We start from the raw sequence: 15,274 nt of genomic DNA, 5'->3' as shown, positions 1-15,274 counted from the left end.
TTAATGTATGTAACACTTAGGGTGTGTTTGGTTAGGGGGTTTAGGCATAAGGTATGGGTATGAAAGTGATTGTTAGTGTTTGGTTGATAGGTTTTGTGAATGCTACTATGGGTTTGGAATACCTCCATCAATGGCAAAACCCATACCCTTATTAAATAAGGGTTTCATCTCCCTTCATCATTTCTTCCCCAACTATTAATAATCATTCCTATTCCACCCAACTACCAAACATGCTAAATACTTTCACCAAATCCATTACCCTTACCAAGTATTTGATACCCATTCCGATTCCGATTCCCATGTGCGCGATTCCGATTCCCATGTGCGAACCAAACGCACCCTTAATATTGTTTTAGGCAAAAAACGATCAATCGCATAGAGATTATAAAGGCTCTGATACCAAATGCTAGAGATAAATAATCTAGCCATACATAATAGTTTACGAGAAACCTGACCTCGTAATAGCGGAAGCGGAAGCCGTATTGATATCCAGCCACAGCCTTTTGAACGTTAGACCGTTAGCCAAATTTGTCTCATACTTGACTTAGAACCCTAGATGGTGTACTGGTGTCTACTGAGCAGTATGAGTACCGTGAACTGTATGTGCTATACAATGCTTGTCCTGTATTCCATCAATACAGGTTTATATAGGCACATAGTCTGGTTGAATAACTACTACTAGTTATTTAGTACAACCAAACTATTTAATAAGCCTAGTTAACTTGCACCACCTAATTAAGGCCCTATATATAATATATAATATATATATTATTAGGGAAAATCTTACCATCCTTACTTCGTACTACTAAGATTTCTTACTCTTCTTCTACCAGATTTAACGAGGCACACGCATACACTACTATGAGGGCCGCTAGGATCCATGGGAAAACTGGATGAGTACATGGAGAAAGCTAAGGAAAAAAAAACCCAATCAAAAACATGAAGAAATAAAGAAACAACTTATCATATAGATAAGAAAAAAGCACTCGTCATGACGACAAGAGGGAAACTAGGATAGATGGTTCATAAGTTTTGTGTATGGAGAAAGAGAAAGAATGGGATATTCATTATTATTTGGTATACTATCAAATAATGAACTTTGATCACACAAATAATGAACCTTCAATATATTAAAATAAATATAATAGTTATTCATGGTCCACAGTGTAATTTGTCACCCTAGCAAACAAATAATTACACGGAAGTAAAACAATATAGGTTGTACATAATTGACCGATTCAAACCAAGAAAATCAATACACTTCTCTTGTTGAGAGTCAAATATATAACATTATAATTATCAAGTCAACATCCGCACCAACTTAATTGTAATTACTCCCGTTAATATTTTTTTTTCTCCTATAGCAGAATTGACTAACACAACAAAATTTTAAAATTAATATGAAATTGTCAAATTTTGAACAAGAATATTACAAAATATAAAATAAATATTTTTACCAATAACGGCAATAAGCCAAACATAAAATACTATTCCATGGTAATCAATAAAGAATAATAATTACTAAAAAAAACACATTTATATTTTCTTACAACACAAATTACGGCAACCTTAATTTATGCACAAATTTGATGATAAGCGTATGATGGGACGTCGCGGTCATCAATTGAGATCAGGCTTTGGCCGCCGCCTCAGCCGGTTTTTCTTCCGGCTTTGGTGGTTCAACGGCGGCCGGTGGCTCCGCCACAGGAGCAGAAGCCTCTGCTTTGGGTTCTTCCCCATCTTTCTTAGTGTCTTCTTCAGTAGCCGCTGCCTCCTTCTCACTCACCTCCGGGGCTGGCGGCGCCGCCTCTTCTTTCTTCTCCTCCGGGAGCAAAGAAGACACTTTCTCAAAGATGAAGAAAACTGGAGCCGACAAGTATGCTGCCCCCACCTTAGAACACGCTTCGCTTACCGGCTTTGATCCCGGAAAATCTATATCATATATATATATAAAATAAATGAAGTATAAAATAATACAGTCATTGCATATTTGCATGTAGGTAATTCAATGTTTTCAGTTTTAACTAAAAGACTAAATTAATAGCTAGATATTATTATTTTGTTTCAATTAAAAATCTAAGTTTTAATTAGTCATTGGGCATTTATGTTTATATGTATTATATTTTAAACAAACAGTTGGGCGAAAGCTAATAAAAGCAAGTTTGCCATTCGATAACGGGGAGATTGTTGAACAACAGTTGATAAAAATTTAAAGGGTTAAATCCAATATCCAAAATAAACTATAAGAGTATAAAACATAAAGTTAACATTTACTATTAACTATAGTATAGTTTTGGTGTAAGTGGTAAACACTTATTCCAAAATAAACTTACCAATCTTGGCAAGCTCGTCAAGGAACTTGTGAATTGCAGCTGAGTTCTTCTTCAACCCTGCATCCTTAGGATCTTTCACCAAAGCCTTCATCTCAGTTGAACAAGCTTCATAAATTTCAACAACTCTGGGTTGAAGCTCAGTCTTCTTCTCTTCGAAATCATTGCCATACTCCTCCTGGAATAATATATATATAATATTCAACAAAAAATATATATAGTAATTAATTTTCTGTAATAGATCAGAATTGAAGATCAGATACCTTATTTAATAATCACAATATATATATATATATATATATATATATATATATATATATATATAATACTACCTTAGAGTCTTGGAAGGTCTTGCAGAGCTCTGCAGCAGCAGCCTTCTTGGTGCCATTCTTTTCAAAAAATTTCTTGATTTTGGGAGCAACCTTGGATTTCCAGTAATCCATGCTTCAAACCAACTCGATTCTGGGTATATGTATGCAAACAAGAAAAAGAAAACACACAAATTAAAAGCATGTATATAATTAAACAAAATTAATAATGGATAATATAATTAGATGAAGATGAAGAAAAAGAATGGTTTACAGTGGTGAGATGGATGTTTGTCCTGTAGGTGTTACGTTGTTGGTTTGGAGGAGATAAAAGTGGACAGGGGCTTGCGGTTGAAGATGTAAGTATAGTATATGTAGTGTGCGTTGTTGTGGTGTGGGACAGCGCTAATAATCAAAGACAAGGAAATGGAATATAATAATTATTTTTTTTTTTTTTGAAAACAAATATAATAATTAATTTAATCAAACACCTTCCTAAATACACAATGCCAACTGTTGAAGGGAGTGGGCACCAGGAAGGGAAGGGTCTTTGGTACGGTTCAGACTTGAATAGTGAGGGGAGTTGGGGAAGAAAGGTTCAGAATTCAAGTGACAGGTGGCTGTGGGCCTCATTCCAAGGTGGCAGTCTACCCAAGGTGGGACCCCTCTTTTTATATACATATATATATATCTACTACTGAGACTAATTTGAATTTATCTCAAGTCACACATACATAATTTAACTCTTATATGCAAAAAAAGTTTGGCTCAAAACTCTTTAACATAATGCATTATTTACGAAAGACAAACTAAAATCACATTTACATTTTGGAGGTTATTTGATTTAATACGAATCCCTTGTAGTTGTTGACTCTAATTGACCGAAGAAAGTGAATTACAATTTTTATGTATATTTTTTTCTACTAAAGTAAGATATGTGACAACATTTTATTCCATGAAAATACATATGTTACTCAATATTTTCCAAATCTAAACCCCTAAGCATGAATGCATGATCATAAGCTATAAAAAAGTTTCAAAAGTATCATTTTAAAACATTTCTTAAACTAAATATTTCAGGGTTTGTTTATTTAAAAAATAAATAAATATTTCAGGGTTTTCTTTCTCATTTGGAACACAATTATGGAGTACAGTTTAGGTTGAGCTTCAAACATCAATCTACTCACGTGGCTTCGCTGGTTCTACAGCTTACACCTTCATCACTAATTCTAATGGCTCAAAATACTTCAAGTTTTTTTTCTTAATCAATAAACTAAAATCACTTCCAAATTATGAAATACGGAAAACTTGTAAGTCCAATGACTAGCTAGTACTGGACTTCTCACAATTTTGAAAAGGCCAACAACTAATTCTCATCATTATTAGTTGTTTAACTTGTTTCAAAAATCAATATAAGTGTTTGCTTAATAAGCTTTTTGTAACTTCAAAATATTCAAGTTCAAAAAGTTATTCAAAGCAATCTTTTCAATTGGTCTTTTGGAAAAAAAATTTATACCAAACAGCTATTAGCTAATTTACCAAACATTTTTCTACAATCAGCTAATGTTATCAACCAATCATACCTTCTAATCCAATCAGCTAACAACCATTTACCAAGCAAGACCCTTATCTTTTTCTTTGACATTTTGTCCGCATTTGATAAATAGCTATTAATTGTCCGCATTTGATAAATAGCTATTAATTAATTGACTAGTTAATAATATTAGCTGAATGTAAAAAGATGTTTGATAAATTAACTGTTAGCTGATAACTGATTATATGTAAAATGACTTTTTTAAAAGTTGAATAAAAAATATATTTTGAGCAACTTAAATTTTAGCTTTTTAGAAAAATAAACTGTTACAAAAAGCTAATTAATTAAACACTCATTGATTATTTAACCAAGTCAAACAATTAATAATTATCAAACAAAATCAAAATTAACTGATAAGCTAATTATGCTACCGAACAGGACTTTTATCGTTTAGGCGCTTCGAAACTAGAGCGGAGTATAACCTTCAAATTCAAATCATATTTAAAAGCACAAATGGCAAATTAAAAGATACTCTCTCTGCTTGTCAAACCAACTCTTTTTTCCTTGCTTATTTTCTTTAGTAATTTTTTATTATTTTTAAATTTAATTTTTTGTTTTTAATAGTACTTTTAATTTAGTTTCTAAATATATAAATTTTATATATTAATGCTAAACTTAATAATATGAAAAATTGGATTAAAAATTATTTCAGTCAAGTCTTGTTAAACGAACCAAACAATCATTTTAGAACGGAATTAATATTAAATATACACACTCCTTAATATTTGTACACTAAATCCAACCTTAGGATGTAGACTACTAAAATGAACATAATTAGTGCCAGAAAGGAAAAATGTCAGCTTTCAGACATTAATTGCTACAAGGCAATACTGAATTACAATGACGCAGTTTTTGCGTTTGAGTATACAACTCCGCTGCGCTGGATAATGACTACATGGAGTAGCGTTAGCCGCAATCTTGTCATCATGAAAACGACACCCATTTTAGCCAAACTCCACACCTGCAAATCCTATGTTTAATTTCCCATTTGTAGCGATAAAGCAACCATCATAATAACACTGCCTATTATATAAATACTGCAACCAACCATATAAATAAAAATCAATAGGGAAGGAGATAACCCAGCCAAGATGGCAAGAGATCCACGTTTGTAATCACAAGTTACGAGTTTGAATCTTTGCCCCTTTGATTTGAACCAGTCAACTATAGATAACCTAGACTGATTTGAGCCGATCAGTTATGAGTAAATCAATAGAATTTACTCACGCTCGAAAGGGTTGTGGAGTTTTCCTCGTCATCCCAAAACCCATAGGGAATACATAATTTAGAAAGAAAAGTAAAACACTAAGCCTTGAAAAGCTTACCTCCTTAGTCCTTACTCCAATCAATCTACGACGTAGTTAGGTGCTACAGCCAAAATCCGGTCATTTCTTGATGTTTTTGTAGCGTGTTGGCTGTCCTCTGCTGCTTGTCTACCTTCATCCACAACTATCAGATGGCCTTCCCTACGTATCAAACTCTGCAAACACGGATCAGGACAATAATAAGTCAAACATTATTTTCAGTTCAAGAAAAATATCAAAGACCAGTCAAATTGTTCTTATGTAAGGTTTCACCTCTATGATGGCTTTCACTTTTGTAATCTCAGCAGAAGCCTCTTCCGCACTGGTGTAGCTATTTTTCTCGTTTTGCTGACGCACGTACCAATGTATCAGATCCCTCTGCCTCATCCCAACTAACCCAGTCCCTGCACAATGCACACATAACCATAGTAAAATAAAATGTAACTGAAATTTTTGAACAAATTTGTTGCTACTTTTTTTAAGTATTGATTGTACTTTGCCTAAATTTCTGAACAAAATTCACATACCTTCTTGCATCACAGTCTCCTCATGCTGCCGTAATCCCAGGACAAGGGCACGGGTAACTCTCTGAAAGTATTCATCACTAATGACAAGTTTCTTTCCTTGCTTGCTTGGAGTGCCTGGGCCATTTTCTGTTAACAATAAAATCAACGTAAAACAGTTTTACTTGCTAGTTAAAAAGGGTACAGAGTAAATAAAAATTTACAATGCACTTAGACTCACCTGCTGGCCCAGAAGGTGGCTCAGATGTGGTTTCCGCATGAGTTTCCACAGGATCAGAATTATTTTCTCTATTTTCATTAGGACTATCATCTTGATTATCTTCCTGGAACTCAGATAAATCAATCTCACTTGACTCCACACTGCATGAAAATACAATAGCCACATCAAAATCATTATGTTTCAAATTAGTTAGAATTTATCTAATTGTTGTGATGGATTTATTCCATATTTTTACCTGATAATTGATGTCTTCAGTAGTCTTACTGCTAGTTGTACATAGCGAGAGTGAACCTATTCATAATAATATATAGAGTTTGAGAACAGAAATAGGAATTTGATATCCCTACACTAAGCAGTAAGCATGCTAGTGAAAGCACCTGAACATCCAAATAACTTCGAGCAATTGCCTCTGAAAGCCTGATTAAAGCCTCGAGCTGCCTAACAGTCATGCGATAAGCAACTCGACTCCCTGGAGCTGTATCTCCTCGACGAAGGGCAACATAAGAATCCACCAATAGTTTTCTAGCTTCTGGTGTAAGCTGCATAGTACGAAAACATATTATAGTTTAAAGAATGAACTAGTATTGTGCCCTTCAATGCAGAATTCTAAAATTACCTTAGGTTTTAGAGTCTTTGCATATGCAATGTATCGCTTCAATTGTGCAGTGGTGAATGCAGGGGCAAGTGAATCCTCACGTTTTTGATGAAGTCTCACAATGTGATGAGCAATGTGGTAATCGGTTTGATCATCAGGGTCATCAATCATCACATATACCAGATCGAACCTTGAAAGAATGGCAGGTGGGAGGGCGACATTATACTGTAGAAGTATATTAGAATGTCACCACACAAACTAACTTTATTTAAAAAATTATAAATCAAAACAAAGTTTAGTATCTTAACATGTGGGAAAATTACCTTCAGAGGTTTGGTCTTATCGTACCGGCCTCCAGTGGGGTTGGCGGCAGCTAAAATTGATGTTCGAGCATTTAGTGTTGCTTGAATACCGGCCTTTGTGATGCTTATTGTTTGCTGCTCCATTGCTTCATGAATGGCAACCTAAGGATGACACATATTTCAACCATTAGAAGTTAATAAAAGATAAAAATAAGAGACATTGCTCAAACTAGAATTACCTGATCTCTGACGTCCATCTTGTCAAACTCATCAATACAGCAAATACCATTATCTGCAAGCATCAGTGCACCAGCCTGAAACATAAAAGTCATTTCATTAAAAATCTAAAACAGATTAGTATCTATAAAAACACTTCAGGGCAAAACGAATCATCATTTTAAAATCTTCCTCAAAAATTTAACAAGTGATCATTCCATCATATCAATTTTCATGGGCACCTTATGAACAATTCTCGCTCTTTCCTTTTTTGCCAAACAATGGCAGGAAAAAAAATAACCATTAGATTATCCCTTTTCAGTAGGTGGTAAATCAAACATAGAATGTCAATGTCCAAACATGCCCTCAAGGTATTAAAATTTCAACACATGAAAATCACAATCATATTCCATTACAATTGTATAATAATCAATATCTCTGTAATGTATAATTCACTGAGAGTGAGAGAATCATAATTGCTATCCCACCTCAATACAGAATTCTCCAGTTTCTGGCTCTTTGGCTACAGTTGCTGTCAACCCAGCTGCAGATGAGGACTTACCAGATGTGTAGACAGATCTGGGAACCAAACCTGATGTGTATCTGGAAGTCAAATAATGCATCCAAAATTAGTTCAATGAATACGAGGATAGGAAATTGACAACAATCTAAAGTAGACATACTTGAGAAATTGAGACTTTGCACAGCTAGGATCACCAACAATGCAGACATTGATATCTCCCCTAAGGTTAATGCCTTCATGAGTAAACTTGTGTACACCACCCAAAAGCATAAGCAGGATTGCTCGCTTGATATCTTGGTGACCAAAAACAGTTGGAGCAATGCTGTCAACAAGCTTATTGAAAAAATCAGGAGTATTCCTCATTCTGTGAAATTCACCTATCTCTTCAGCCTGTCAATACAATAATCAATCAAACTACTACACAGTTTTGCATATTTGCAAGATGATTTAAGGAAAACATGCCAAACCAAATATGGATGACAAGTATCACACTTATCAAATACAACCACAATGCCTAAATAAATTAGTGTTATTTCATTCTCTGAAAGTGGTTCAAGATAGAAGAATAGTACACTTAGATCTAAACAAGTAAAGAGATAGAGATTGCTTGTTGATTGGTGTATTAAAGCTGCTGATCAACTACACAGCATAGACAGTCAGAATGTATGAAGTTTGATCCTTACCATGTGCAGATCAAAAGTTACCCACCTTCCCATAATCACCACTTTTAACAGCTAACATTTTTTGGATCATATATGGATGAACATGCCTAACTTTGTCTATGGGACATGCTTGACAACATGGAAACATTTATTTCTCTCATTTGATCACACTGCACATCTAACTATGACTAAGAAATGTTACAACTGACTTCCATATGTGATAAAAAAAATTGAATATAGTGATTGAAATACAAACCGTGAACTGTTGATTGTCATCCTCTTCAGCATCTCTCCTATTTCTGATATCATTATCTCTTCGCCCATCACATATCTGTGAATAAGGTTAGGTGAAATAATTTTTAAAAAAGGTTAAGAGATACTCTGTCAGACTCTACAAATAATAAGTGAACAATGATTAACCCTTCCAAACAAATTTATATCATCAAAACACTTATATTTGCTGATATACAAAGTATATGAAGTGATGCATTCAATTACCTGAACTGAATTGGCAATAAATGCTAGGCGGTAAGAGAGATCTCTCACACCCAAGGCACGAAGACCTTTGACACCTTCTTGGCCAGATGCATTCTTTTGCTGAGGACCTTCCCTACGACTCTCAGCTCTCTCACCAGGAGAGGCCAAGGCAAATATGTCTGGTATTACCACCACAGAACCAGTAAATATAACCCTACAAAAAATAGGCAGCAAAATAAACACATTTAAAGTCACATACTGACATACATCTTTAGTTGAGTGTAAGATTCATCTCCATGTATAGGAATGATTGTACTTACGTATCACCAGCCCTGGCTTGTTCTACAATATCATGGCGTAAAATGACATCAAGTGATCTTGGAAGAGAACCAGCAGGAATCTCCTTAGAGGTCTCCTGCATCCGGACCCTCTGCCAGTCGGCAAATTTGCTCTCTTGTCTGAGTAAGGCCCATTTCCTTGTGTTTGTACATGTAGCATTCATGCAGACAATAGGCTGCAGGGGAGAAAAACATGCACAAAGAATATCAAGCACTCAGCAATAAGCTAATTTATAGTGTTCTAGTACTACCAAAATTGATTCAAGTGCAAGACTATGTGATCACAAGCAACATGAAATATTTATAGTCTCTATTAGGGAGGGTTTAAACTTCAAACTAGCAATGGCGATAATTGACAGCAGTGACTTTTCTCTTCTATAAATATCCATAAAGATCGCACATCAAAAATCATAAGTGTCTTACAATGTCATTAAGGGGGAAAATGAGCCTTACTAATCTACATATATATTGTGATTACTGTAAGTAGTATAGGTAAGAAAAGAAAAACAAGCTAATTCATACATCAATAGAAATATCAATGCACATCTTTACAATACAAGTACCAATGAGAAGCAAGCACAAACCTCAGTGTATTTGAACTGCTGTTCAACATTCTTAATAACAGTAGCGCAGTCCAAACACTTGAAAGTTCCCTGTAGAAGCTCAGGACGAACCTCACTGGTCCGAGTAACCACTCCTGTCACAGCCACCAATTTCCCTATCTCCGCTGTAGTCAATTCCCTTAATCTGCAATTCAATCAATCAGGAGGTGGGAGATAAATACTCTCACTGAAGTTCAAAATAATTAAACATTCTTAAAAGAGTTTAAGTAATTTTTACTAGGATGAGCAAAGCCTTCACCTCTTAATTAAAGGAAGATTGTAAAAAGCAACATTGATATCCTTGTTGGGGTTATCATCTGTTATAAAAGTAGGCTTTTGTTCCATGACGAATCGTTTGCAGGCACTCTTCAAATACGGCTCAAACCTTGACATATTTTAAGCAAACAGGAAAAATCAAAAGGAAATTCAAGGAGTTGAATGAATTTTTAGAAATAAATTTGAATACTCCAGCAAAGAAAATGCTAGGGTTACCTGAGAAACTCGTCAGAAATCGCCCTCTGAAGAATGTCATTAAAGCGCATGACATGGGAAAAGTCAATGAACATGGTGTTGGACTCGTTGGGCCTCATAGCTTCGATCTCCGATTCGTAGTACGGCTCCCGAGAGTTGGCATCCAACCGGAAACTGCCAACAAAAGAGTTATGAAATTAGGGAAATTATACACAGTCGTGTACGGTTCCTTGACATGAAAATTTTGAATTAAGAAAAATGGAAGCTGAATTAGATGATTGTGTAAAGAAGATAACCTCTTGAGAAACTCCAAGAAAATGTTCTCGACCTGCGCTGCTTTCTGGTCCACGAAGTATCCACCGCCGCCATAACTATCCATTTTCAATTCTCAATAATACAAAAAACAAAAATGTTTTTGCTTAGTTCCACTGGTTCCCTCTTCCTCTTCACTGAGCCAGTGAGACTCCCCCTTGTTTCTTCGACTCTCAGTTTAGCTTCAGCCGCCTGCGGAAGAGAGAGAATGTGGGAAGATTAATGAAAGATCGGAGTTCGCATGGCGGGAAATTAAGGAAAGCACCATAGGAGTTTCCCGCCAAATCGACAGAAGGGCCTGGCAGGCCCACTGTTGTGTTTGCTAACATGAAAAAGCCCGAAGACCATTCTCCCCTTTCTGTGGACAAGACGGGCCCATTGTTTATCACTAAGGTCTAAGGCCCGTAGTCCTATATTGGGCAAATTATACTGTGCACCATATCAAATAATGTACCTTCAGTACAAAAATAATGTACTATAAAATAATGTACCTACAGTACAAAAATAATGTAGTTTTTATTTTTGCTGTGTGGACCATGGTCCATGCAATAATTTGCCCCTATATTGGGCAAATTTTACTGTAGACCATGATTTATTATTGCATGGACCATGATCCACACAGCTGTGTGAACCATAAATAAAAAGTACATTTTTAATATACTGAAAGTACATTATTTTTGTACATAAAAATGTACCTTATGTTCATGGTTCACACAATAATTTGCCATATAAAATAGAGTTAATTCTAAAAATGGTACTTCGGCTATTGAGTTTTACCAATTTTTGTCCTCGACTTTTAATTTTACCAAAGTTGGTTCCTTAACTATTGATTTTGTACCAATTTTAGTCATTCTGTTAAATCAATGTTAAGTAGGTGTTAAAATTGAAGGCAAAAATGTCAAATCAAATATTTTAACATTTATTCTTCACTTTGTTTCCCCTCCTAGTGGTGCTCTTTTCTACCATTTTTGCTATCAAATAATAATAATAAAAAAAACACCTAATACAACAATAAAATATACAATAACACTCCACATCTAGTTATAAAATTTACAAAAAAAAAATATTACAGAGTATATATATTATATTGCAGTAAACAAAAAAAAACACAGAAAAAAATTTAATTACTTGAAACAATTTAACATAAAATGTAAAAAATAAATATATTGACTCACATTGTTCCCTATATAATCTTGCGATGGAGGAGGGGAAACAAAGTGAAGAAGAATGGTTAAAATATTTGATTTGATATTTTTGCCCTCAATTTTAACACCTATTTAACATTGATTTAACAGAAGGACCAAAATTGGTACAAAATCAATAGTTAAGGGACCAACTTTGGTAAAATTAAAAGTCAAGGACAAAAATTGGTAAAACTCAATAGTCGAAGGACTATTTCTGGAATTAACTCTATAAAATATAATGTGGTGTATGAAATAAGTATCATTTTAATTAAACTTTAGTTTCATTTGATAATATTGCTCTGTTTTTTAGTTTTATTTTCTACACACTAGTTTCATTATAGTAATACCAAAGTATCCTTTTAATTTTACTACAGTTTCATACTTTCATTTGACAATATACATTGTATTTTGTATTTTGTACTTTCATTATAGCTCTATTTTGTATTTTCATTTTCCACACACACTAGTTTAATTTATACTATTCATAAAAGTAAAATCTTCCTCTTCAACTTTCTCGCCCAAACTAATATTATTAATTAATTGGTAAAAAAATTTTATATAAAAAAAAATTAATTGGTAACAAAATTGTATTTACCAAATTAAGAGAATAATTAAACCAATATAAATGTGAGAATTATGGAAACAAATTATGCGTAATCAATGAGAAAATTATTTTGAAACTTTGCTTAATTTTATAAAGAAATAATAACTTATTAATTCTTATTTACACCAATAATAATAATTCAAATACTTAACTATAATTCTATATTATCTATACTATATTAATCTATACTATTAATAAAAGTAAAACCATTCTCTTCAACTTTCCTGCCCAAACTAATATTATTAATTAATTGGTAAAAATAAATTAAAAAGCTTAATTGGTAACAAAATTTTATTTACCAAATTATGAGATAATTAAACTGTTATAATTGTGAGAATAATGGAAACAAATTCTGCATAATAAATGACAAAATTTCTTGGAAATTATGCGTAATTTTATAAGGAAATAAGGAAAAGGCTTGACTCGTGTATGTCGGCATCTGTGCGCAGTGCGCACGACTAAGTTGTGCCCAAACAAGTTTACATTCCACGCGGAACGTTGAACGAAGTTACCTTCCGCACATAACTTAGAGTAACCTTCCGCAGTAGTTACATTCCAAACTACTCATGTTGCAGGCTATTCGATTCACTTTCCGTAAGTGACCATTTGGAGGATTAATTCATGTCTCAAGCTATTTGATTCACTTTCCGTTAGTGGCCGTTTCGATTCACTTTCTGTTAGTGGCCTTTTGGAGGATTAATTCAAGACGTTACGGAATTAATTCCAGATTAATTTCAATCTTAAATTCCAAAATTAATCTCCTCGGTTCACTTTCCATTAGTGGTTATTTGGATGATTAATTCAAGACGTTATGGAATTAACTTCAGATTAATTCCAATCTTAAATTCCAAAATTAATCTCCTGATAGTGGCCGATTGTTTTGAAGGTTACAATATGGTTTTAAACCAAATATGAATGTCATGTTTAATGTTATTGATTCCCTTCCTCCTATATATACTTGGTTTAGCAGTAGCATTTTAAGTTTTAACAAGACTCAAAGATTAAGCTTTCTACCTCTCGAAACTCCGTTCTTCCTTTGTTTCTAGCCTACTGTGATCATTCTACGCTCTAGTTCAACGGGTTCTAAGTTTGGGTGCTCAATACTTAGAATCGTAGTGCATTTTATTATGGGAAGCCTAGACTACAACGCTCCTAGCACCTTGGGAGGCATAAATAAGATTTTAAGGAGAGTGCAACTCGACTCATACTTCTAACCTACCCTTAGGCCTTCTACCTTTCCAAAAATAATAATCTTTTTTCTTAAGGATTATTATTATTCTCATTTTTCCAGCAACTTCCACAAACAATCTTAAAACCTTAATTATCCCATTTTTTTGATTCTCGAATTTCCTTGAAGAAATGGAGAATCCCGTTTTGCTAGTGATTAGTAATGGGGACGAAAACATCAATGTTGTTGAGAACAATAGTGGAGGGAACGGCAACAATAATGCACCTTCCCAAACACTGGTGAAAGTTGGTTCACAAGACGGTGTGAACACCAAGGGGTATATCCCGATGATGTGGGCACCTCTGGTACTAAGTGGTTTGGCAGAAAAGCCAGAGAAGTTCATGGGTTCGAACTTCAAGAGGTGGCAACAAAAGATGTTGTTCTACCTAGCAACTTTCGGGTTGGCACGGTTCTTAACTGATAGGGTTCCTGAGTTGAAGGAACATGATCCACAATTTCTGATGGCTATTGGGTTTTTGGAAGGATTTACACTTCCTTTGCCGCAACTATATCTTGAACAGATTGTGTGACGCGCTATACAATGTATATCATAAAATTGGCATAGCAAAGACGCTGTGGAAAGCCTTGGATCACAAGTATAAAAGCGAGGAAGCCGACGCAAAGAAATTTGTTATTGGCCGGTTCCTTAACTTTAAAATGGTTTATTCCAATATCGTGTTAAGTCAAGCTAAGGATTTGCAATTAATTTTTTACAAAATCTGTGACGAGGGCATGGTGATAAGTGAAGCCTTTCAAGTGGCATCTATGATCCACTTGTTGCCTCCACGATGGAAAGACTTCAAGAACTACCTTAAGCACAAGCGAAAGGAGATGAACTTGGAAGACCTGATCTAGCGACTCAGAATTGAGGAGGGAAATGGGAAGAGTAATGGGAAAAGTCTTGTCACTAGTGGCGCTAAGGCCAACATGGTGGAGCATGATCAAAACTCCAAAAAGGCTAAGAAAGATAAGCAAAAGCTAGGTCCGAAAGGTGGCGTTACCAAGGCCAAGTTCCATGGTAAATGCTACAACTGTGGCAAGCTTGGCCACAAGTCATCTAAGTGCAAGGCTCCAAGGAAGAAGAACAAGAGTTTTGAAGCTAACGTTGTTAGAGATAGCAGTTAGAAAGAGGTTGAGATTAGCTTTTTGGCCATGGTGACCAAGGTGAACCTCGCGGGCTCTAAACCGCGCTAGTGGTTCATTGACACCAGTGCAATAAGGCATTTGTGTTGCAATCGAGAGATTTTCAACACCTTTGAGACTATTGAGGGCGATGGGAAACTCTACTCAGTTCGCCGTGGAGGGCGTGGGCAAGGTGGTTCTAAAGATGACTTTCGGGAAAGAAACTGACTTTGAAAAACGTGTTGTATGTTCCGGAGCTGAGGAAGAATCTGGTATCTGGCTCGTTGTTGAACAAGCATGGCTTCAAGATGGTCTTCGAGTCAGACAAAGTAGTTTTGTCAAAACTAGGAATGTTTGT

The 15,274-nt window shown here is 34.8% G+C and overlaps 2 protein-coding genes across 2 annotated transcripts; both read right to left on the bottom strand.

The window, feature by feature from the left end:
• Window positions 1-1,387: 1,387 nt before the first annotated feature.
• LOC115998369 (plasma membrane-associated cation-binding protein 1-like) lies at window positions 1,388-3,071 on the bottom strand. Its single transcript, XM_031237932.1, has 4 exons — window positions 2,913-3,071; window positions 2,663-2,792; window positions 2,334-2,508; window positions 1,388-1,932 (listed from the first exon to the last, which is right to left on the bottom strand). The coding sequence occupies exons 2-4, from the start codon at window positions 2,771-2,773 to the stop codon at window positions 1,631-1,633; spliced, it is 588 nt and encodes a 195-aa protein (XP_031093792.1). The 5' UTR covers window positions 2,774-2,792; window positions 2,913-3,071; the 3' UTR covers window positions 1,388-1,630.
• A 1,843-nt stretch (window positions 3,072-4,914) lies between these two features.
• LOC115998152 (DNA replication licensing factor MCM6) lies at window positions 4,915-10,985 on the bottom strand. The gene is made up of 19 exons (XM_031237640.1): window positions 10,763-10,985; window positions 10,488-10,640; window positions 10,255-10,380; window positions 9,978-10,140; window positions 9,376-9,569; window positions 9,077-9,269; window positions 8,835-8,909; window positions 8,077-8,306; window positions 7,882-7,996; window positions 7,417-7,491; window positions 7,199-7,339; window positions 6,897-7,100; window positions 6,658-6,819; window positions 6,516-6,571; window positions 6,281-6,420; window positions 6,064-6,189; window positions 5,810-5,940; window positions 5,558-5,712; window positions 4,915-5,193 (listed from the first exon to the last, which is right to left on the bottom strand). The coding sequence occupies exons 1-18, from the start codon at window positions 10,843-10,845 to the stop codon at window positions 5,578-5,580; spliced, it is 2,502 nt and encodes an 833-aa protein (XP_031093500.1). The 5' UTR covers window positions 10,846-10,985; the 3' UTR covers window positions 4,915-5,193; window positions 5,558-5,577.
• Between the last annotated feature and the right edge of the window lie 4,289 nt (window positions 10,986-15,274).

Source organism: Ipomoea triloba, chromosome 12 (genome assembly GCF_003576645.1).
Source record: "Ipomoea triloba cultivar NCNSP0323 chromosome 12, ASM357664v1".
In the NCBI taxonomy this organism is placed as follows: domain Eukaryota; kingdom Viridiplantae; phylum Streptophyta; class Magnoliopsida; order Solanales; family Convolvulaceae; genus Ipomoea; species Ipomoea triloba.
This window is presented reverse-complemented; position numbering and strand designations above follow the sequence as displayed.

Excerpts from the sequence above, each read along its gene's own strand:
- LOC115998152 (XM_031237640.1), bottom strand. The coding sequence starts at position 10,845 with ATGGATAGTTATGGCGGCGGTGGATACTTCGTGGACCAGAAAGCAGCG. Across the intron at positions 10,141-10,254 it reads AATCTTCCTTTAATTAAGAG|ATTAAGGGAATTGACTACAG; the intron begins GTGAAGGCTTTG and ends ATTGAATTGCAG. Across the intron at positions 6,820-6,896 it reads CAAAGACTCTAAAACCTAAG|CTTACACCAGAAGCTAGAAA; the intron begins GTAATTTTAGAA and ends CGTACTATGCAG.
- LOC115998369 (XM_031237932.1), bottom strand. The coding sequence starts at position 2,773 with ATGGATTACTGGAAATCCAAGGTTGCTCCCAAAATCAAGAAATTTTTT. Across the intron at positions 2,509-2,662 it reads AGACCTTCCAAGACTCTAAG|GAGGAGTATGGCAATGATTT; the intron begins GTAGTATTATAT and ends ATATTATTCCAG. Across the intron at positions 1,933-2,333 it reads TGACGAGCTTGCCAAGATTG|ATTTTCCGGGATCAAAGCCG; the intron begins GTAAGTTTATTT and ends TATATGATATAG.